At 42.0% G+C, this 7,595-nt stretch overlaps 1 protein-coding gene across 1 annotated transcript; it reads right to left on the bottom strand.

The window, feature by feature from the left end:
- Positions 1-416: 416 nt before the first annotated feature.
- Positions 417-7,053, bottom strand: LOC109476440 (amidophosphoribosyltransferase-like). The gene is made up of 8 exons (XM_019777372.1): positions 6,692-7,053; positions 5,602-5,872; positions 4,906-4,984; positions 3,987-4,166; positions 3,435-3,674; positions 2,767-2,894; positions 2,269-2,490; positions 417-1,940 (listed from the first exon to the last, which is right to left on the bottom strand). The coding sequence occupies exons 1-8, from the start codon at positions 6,835-6,837 to the stop codon at positions 1,680-1,682; spliced, it is 1,527 nt and encodes a 508-aa protein (XP_019632931.1). The 5' UTR covers positions 6,838-7,053; the 3' UTR covers positions 417-1,679.
- Positions 7,054-7,595: the final 542 nt, after the last annotated feature.

Below are 7,595 nucleotides of genomic sequence, written 5' to 3'. Positions count from 1 at the left end.
TGATAAGAAAATAATACTCTAATTCATGAGTGTTAATTTATGGGAGATTAATATTTGTGACATGCAACTTTGACAGGGGCAAGCATCGTTTGACACATATTTTGCAGATCTGGGCATCATTTGCAAAGATAACTGTACAATGTTTAACATTGGGAGGAGTATAGGGTGATGAAGCTGTAGTTTCAGTTATGATAATGATGTCACACAAATTTCTAGGACTGATGATTCAACAAGTCATTCGTTGTGATGTAGCCAGCTGCCGCCGCACTGCGTGCCTGCGAAGCTGGTGTGTTACACCTAAGGGCGTTTATGTTGGCTATACTGATGCCGACACAGATACAAAGATTACCCAACCAGCATTGCAGTGGTGATCTAAAAATAAACTACTGAGACCCAGTGGCCACTAGCAAATAAGATGTTGTATAAAATATTTATTTACCATGAAGCCATTACATGAAGTACAGGGCTAAAGAGCACTATAGGGTTTGTCCTGTACAGGAATACATGTACCACCCCCCCAGCTATCCTGGCAACAGCTCCTTAACCCCTTTTTAAACAACCACAATGCCTTTTCCCTTCATTCACAATATCAAATTGTTTTACATCCAAAGAAATCGCAAGAGAAAAACATGATAATTCTAGTTGAACAGTCCACAAATTCAAACACAACACATTCTATAAACATAGAGTACTTCTATCTCTACCAAAGCTGACAGGCCTAACATGCTGTCATCAGGATAAAAGCAACAGCAAAACTAATACATTGTATGCATTTGTCATAGTAAAGTACAGAACCAATATGGTTAGCAGACTAGCATTGAAATGAGCCAATATTGCAGAAGCTGGATTATATTGTATCATACCAAGCTCCAGCCAGATCAGAGGACAAACTAAATTTCACTACAGTTGTACTACCCTCCCCTTCCTCAGAATTCCTTAGACCAGCTGGCAAGAAAAATTTACACACTTCAAGCTTCAGTTTTCTGACATTCTAGAATCTCATTTCAGCTCCACTTGCTGATGCAACACATACTGCAGCCATCGTTTTGTCTTAAGTACCTAGTACATGTTTATACACTCCCAAAGTGTTGTGATACATGTATGTTCCTGAAATGGTGTATCTTCTGAGGTTTTTGAATAACAATCTAAGGCCACACTGACTTGACTATGTGGATGGCATCCATACGTGCATTGATTGTTTTGCCTATTTACAAATAAAAAAAATTGCAACTATACTGTTTTATGAGTATTTGAAGGATGACAAAAGTCGAAAGAAAAAAAAGGAGGTGCCAGAAGGATTTTTCTTATTTGATTGCAAAGGATGTCATTGATATACAAAATATAATCAGTATGTGGCAACATGTGCATGGCATTTACATTACTGTTGTTACTGTTACTGCTACAGTTCAGCTACCTCCCTCAGGGCTTCAATGACCGGTATTATTCCTTGCTGGCACTGGCAAGAATCCATTCAAGCACTGAGGAAGGCAGCAGAGAAGCTACCGAAACATCTGCGGGGTGAACACCTGATGAACCTATTCATGTATTCAGTATTCAGGTATAACTTCTGCTTTAAAGACGGTTGCAGTGAGAATGTCATGATGCATAATGTATATTAGATCTCCAGTGGTGGCAGTGTACAAAGTTAGGAAGGCCACATTGTCCCTGCTGTTGGAGCACTACCATTCCAGTTCAACTGGGTATTTTCCCGTCAGACAAGCCGTACAGTGTCCTACTCCATTGTCCTTGCTATTCTGAATGCCTTCCCTTACGGCGGACGTGAGGCCCTCCACAGTCAAGTACACCACGCTGGTCGCTCCCAGACATTCGGCAAGTTTGGCGGCTTCCAGTCTGTTTGCAATCAGCTCCTCCTTAGTGGGGATGTTAATTCCCATGTAGCAGGGGTTTTTGACCGGTGGGGAGGCCACTCGTATGTGGACCTGTCAAAGACAACAATGTCTAGTTAGCTCCACTTGCCTTTAAGTAGCAACATTAACAACACAGCATTTCCTGAATGTCATAAAAATGTTATCTATGCTTTGCAAAATATCAATGGAAAATGGCAACCCCCTATAATTCAGAAACAGAGAAGGAACTTCTCAATATTGGATTCAAAAGGCCGTTGACACCAAACTAGTAAACAATGTGTACAGTGTGTACAATGGCGTTTATCTGACAGATGGACCCCTTTCTTCGTAACAGCACAAAAGAAAAGCATAATAGAAAAAGGAACAGTCGTTGTAAACATGGTTCTAAACTGCTACGTACCTCCTTGGCTCCAGCATTGAAGAGAAGCCTGACGATTGGTCCGATGGTGTTGCCCCTGACGATAGAGTCGTCAATTAAAACAATCCTCTTCCCCTTGAAATTTTCGGCTAAGGCACCAAACTTCTTAGCCACGCCCAGCTGCCGTAACCTGTTGTTGGGTTGGATGAAGGTCCGCCCCACGTAGCGGTTCTTGTTCAGGACTTCCACGTACGGGATCCCAGACTGGGGACAACAACAAACATGGGCATGTCTGAGATACTGTGATTCACTGTGTCTTCATGGCAGCAAAACTTCATGGCCGGAGGACAAACGAAAGACAAATGATTTGATAACAGTAACGATAAGTTCACATGATAAGAAGGGATTGTGAAAACAAAGAACATGTAAGTGCTATAAAAAGAATCAGAAATTAAATGTAAAGTACTGCTTGTTGTACTCCAGTCCCCTGGCATTAGCAGAAGGACAAAGAAGGAAAAAGTGACTGACTGTAGTACACACCTGTTGAGCGTAACCCATTGCAGCGGGTGTGGCAGACTCAGGCACGGTGCTGACCAGGTCTGCCTCCACGGGAGCTTCTCTGGCGAGCTGCCGGCCACAGCGCATCCGAACTGAGTACACCATCTGACCTGGGGTAACACACAGCACATCATTGTCACAGTGTTTATCATAAGTAGTTGTGATATGGTTGATGTCATTCTTCTCACACCCCTACCCCCCTCCATCTTATAATACGTACATTACTGTGGAAAATCAGATTTGCAAAGGAAGTCTGGAAGGATAGTCTGGTAATATATTACATGTATAAGGAAAACCAATTAACCTTCAAGCTTGTCACTAACTACATTATGTACAAAAGTTATGACAACTATAAGGATGCCATTATTGGTAGAAAATTTATATGGTGCTGGTAACATAATGTGCGGCTTGCACTTGTGCATGTATTTTGACCCTCTACAATTCACCTTCAAACTTGTCACAAATTACATGTACATAAGTTATGACAACTATAAGGATACCTGTATTGGTAGAAAATTTATATGGTGCTGGTACCTTTACGTGCGGCTTGCACTTGTGCATGTGTTTTGACCCTCTACGAATTGATTATAATGTATAAACTTATTGAAGTTAAACATTAATAATATTTACTGTTGTTCTGCAAGTCTCACCTTCCATGATGGAGTCAGCCCTTGCGAAGTACACATACTCGAAGATACAGAAAGCAGGAGGGTCCTGATTGGGTCTGGGTACGACACAGATGGACTCTACGCCATTCTTGGTGACTCTGACGATCTCTCCGGGTTCAACTTCTCGGTGGTACACCGCTCCGAGTGACTGGAAGGAGCAGGACTCTGAAGACACGACCCAGCCTTCTATGTCCTCTGATACGTTGTCGTAGCCATTTTTAACTGGGGGGAAAACAAAATACAATGATAATCAGGGATTTCTCCAGAAATTCTTAGGGGAGAGGTGCTCCCTAATCAGTTGATGAAAAATTATTTTCATGAAAACACTAATAGAAAATCCTAAATTTGAACATTTTGGGAGAGGTGCTAGGATTTTGAGGAGAGGGGGAGCACCCTTGTTTCATTGCTTGGGGAGAACCCTGATAATACATTTGTACGTACTTTAACTGTAGCATAAGTATGGTCTACCTTGCCTGATGGATAAAAAGACATTAAAACTGGATAGAGAGAGAGAGATCATTGACATGTACTAACCTGGACTGTTATAGCTGACCCCTGACATCAGCCTGCCTATACACAGCGGCCTGTTCCCGTAGGGGTCCCTCACCGCGTACACACACTCTCCCGTCATGATGACCAGCGAGTACGACATCAGCGTCTCGTTCATCACGTTACGGATGCGCGCCTGCCAGTCTGGGCCGTCTGGCTCACCGTCTATAGTATACCATTTGATTTATTGAAATTGTAACAATACAATACACATTGGGCACAGCCAGCTGTTGTTGGTGTTGTGTCCCACACATAGAAACAAATACAGAACAGACAGTACTCATTTTTACTTGAGTTAGGTGAGGAAAGTTGTGTAAATTGCCTTTCCCAAGGGCACAAGATCGGTGGCATTAACCATTCTAAACTTGTAATGATACTTGATACTTGATTAACCATTCTAAACAATGTTTAGAATGGTTTATTATGACATCAACTACATGTATATCACAACGGTCGCAGCCTGAAGGCTGAAAAGGCCTAGGAAACAAATATTGTGTTTCCTGATTCCCGACCGACCCTAGAAAAACCTGCTGACCCTAGCCTTTTTTGGGGGTGGACTCCTGTGTGTGTAAGGGACAATTTCACAAGCTGGTTAACCTTTTCTAGCTCCATGATTTGACACATGAGTGATAAAAAGTTGTACAACTTGTTCTCTAACATTGACATAAAAGTGTCCCGTCCTCATGCAAGTTTTACTTTATATAGATTATATAATAGATATCACTGAAGTCTAAAAAAAAGGAAACAAAAAAGATAATCCCTACCTACCGACCCTACTTCATTCAGGATTAAAACAGGAAACACAACATCTTTTTTCATAGGCCAAAGCGATATTAAAGACATTGATTGCCAACATTAAAAAACAATTTTCTACACAAGCTAAAATCAAAAGCCAAATTTTTACCTGATGGGATGGAGCAGAGGAGCTGTGTGATGACCTCACTGTCAGAACCTGTGGACAGGCCAACGCCTCGCTTCATCACCTAGCAACACAGAAATACACAAGGTCAGAGGTCAGCAGCAGTAAAAGGTACAATGTAGTCCCATAGACTGTTTCAGGCTGTAGGGGCAGTGGGCTGATAATATAAGTTTATATATACAAGTTTATGTACTAGAGTACATGTGTATATGATTGTCAACATGTGACCTGTATTTAGCCCAGTGATGCAATGTACAATAAAGGTCTTCATTCATTAATTCAATACACTGACTGTGTCTAGGACACAGAATTGGAGAGCAGAGGCCATCCCTCTCCTTCCACCGCCTTTTATCTTCCCAACTGAAGTCAGGTAATTTTATACCTGAATGGGTCCTGTAAAGTACATGTATAGTGTCATATCGGATTATCCAGTTCAATTTACCATGTCCAGTACCATCAAAAGAAGAACATCCCCCCAACCACCCACAATGGAACTGTAATCTGGCGTAAAGGTTCCACATACATTTGGGTAGATTGCTTCTGTAGAAAATGAAATATCTGGTACTGGACACAGTGCAGCAATAAGAGTGAGCTTGTATGTTATATTGTATCTTCACTTTAAATTTTAAAGTATGCTAAAAAACATTTGCATTTCCAACAATACAGAAAGATGGTACAAACTTTTTGCCTCAATGGCCCAGCATTGACCAGTTCCCCGTTGTGTGCCACGGCTATCTTCCCATGTATGGTGTCCACCACAAACGGCTGGCAGTTCACAAGCTCAGAGAACCCTGCGGTGGAGTACCGGGTGTGTCCTATCCCCAGGTTCCCTTTAATCTTGCTGAGGGTTTCGTCGGTGAAGATGGTGCTGACCATCCCCATGCCCTTATGTCTGGCCAAGATGTCGTCATCCTTGCCTCTACTAGTGACGATCCCGGCACTTTCTTGTCCCCTTGTTTGAAAACAGATGAGGAAAATAAGAAATACAGGCTTTTGACATACGCCAAGTTGGATTACAGTGAATGTCTGTTAAACACGCCAACGTGCTGGTACTTAATCAGTTTACCTGCCAACATCTGGTCACCGGGATTCATATGACAATTATTATGACGTCAATGAAAAGCTTCTACATAAATTATCATTCGCCACTAAGCGGCCAAGAGCGCGAATAAGCGGACAGGACGCGAAGATTACAACCGATGCTAGGAGGTGTTTATTAACAACATGGTCACAACATGGAGTCGGTGTTAGAACTGACTCATTAACATAATATATGCCAGGCACAGGCAGTGGCGATTATTAATATTATTACAAATAAATGATGCATACAATAGTATGTATGGTTGGAATGCCTGGTAGCAAGGTAAGATCTCAACTTTACATGAAGGTACACCTTTCGACTATATATAAATTTTATATATGATCTATATTGGCATAATGTATACAGAAAGACATGGATTGTTTATGCCCACACACAGACTACATTTTGTACTCCAGTTATCCCTAGACCATGTTGCATGTATATAAGTTAATATAACACCTCACTTCTCCAGATACCATTTGTATTCTTTACACTATATTTATCACGATAGCCCTTATAAAGTTTCACAAGACTTGTTACACTACCAAGAAAACACGCTATCATAAATTTTCAAGCCTGCATATCTACTGCTAAGTACTAGTGTAACCACCTGCCCCCCTCCCCATACTCAGAAAGACGGTCGACTTTCGCAAGACAACAAAACGCTGGCTATCTCCAAGTCCCCCGTACCTGTGTTGTAATCCTACCAGTCCCAGACATATAACATGCCCCACGTCCAGCTGTGTAGGCCAGTCTCCGGCGGCCACACAGGCGAACACTCCACACTTCTCCTGCAGCCCCCCCTCCTCTTCAACAAGCGCCTCCAGTTCCGCCATGTGGGTCGCACGCGATAAATTTTCTTCTCAAGACGATCAGAAAACTCGAGAACGTGGTCTTCAAGAGTCCCTGACGACCACTGGACCTTCCGGAATGAAGACTACTAAATTACGAGGCGTCTTTTGTTATATATTTTGATTGTCTTGAGCAGGGACACAGTTTACACCCTGGCCGCATGCCGGTCGCACCGGCCAAAGGAAAGTCAATGTTTAGTGGGTCATACCATTATTTGGGGGGAGGCAACAGGTATAATCTCGCATGAAATTCAAAATTCTGGTCATTTTCGAGGTGAATAATGTATTTAGTATTCAAATACAAATTTTTCATTCTTATAATGTATATACTTGTCATAGTCAAGTGCTTTGTAACAGGTTTACTATGACATCATGGCGGAATTTTTTCCAGTAAATTCCAATGTGGGATCGTCTGGGTAATAGGTCATATTATGGCGGGAAGCCAAGCGCTCAGAGGATCAAGGGAAGCATGGGTAATCTTCAAGCAGATGTATAGGGTCATGCTTCGTGTTTTCAAGGGGGAAGGAGGAGGGGGGTGGCTTAGTATTGTAAGAATGAATCATTAAGAAAACTCTAACCTGGTCAGCTATCGAGATGACTTCGCAGAGTGTGATTAATCAAGGCCTAATTAGGCCATGTTGAGTTAATTATATGGATGACATCCGAGCGCACATGAATTTTCGTCCTTAGAAAATCAAACTAACATGGTCTTACATGTACATACACTGAAATGTCCGAGTTCG

This window comes from Branchiostoma belcheri, unplaced genomic scaffold, assembly GCF_001625305.1.
Source record: "Branchiostoma belcheri isolate BF01 breed outbred unplaced genomic scaffold, Haploidv18h27 scaffold377, whole genome shotgun sequence".
Taxonomy (NCBI): domain Eukaryota; kingdom Metazoa; phylum Chordata; class Leptocardii; order Amphioxiformes; family Branchiostomatidae; genus Branchiostoma; species Branchiostoma belcheri.
Note: the sequence above shows the minus strand (reverse complement) of the source record. Positions and strands in the feature narration are given on the sequence as shown.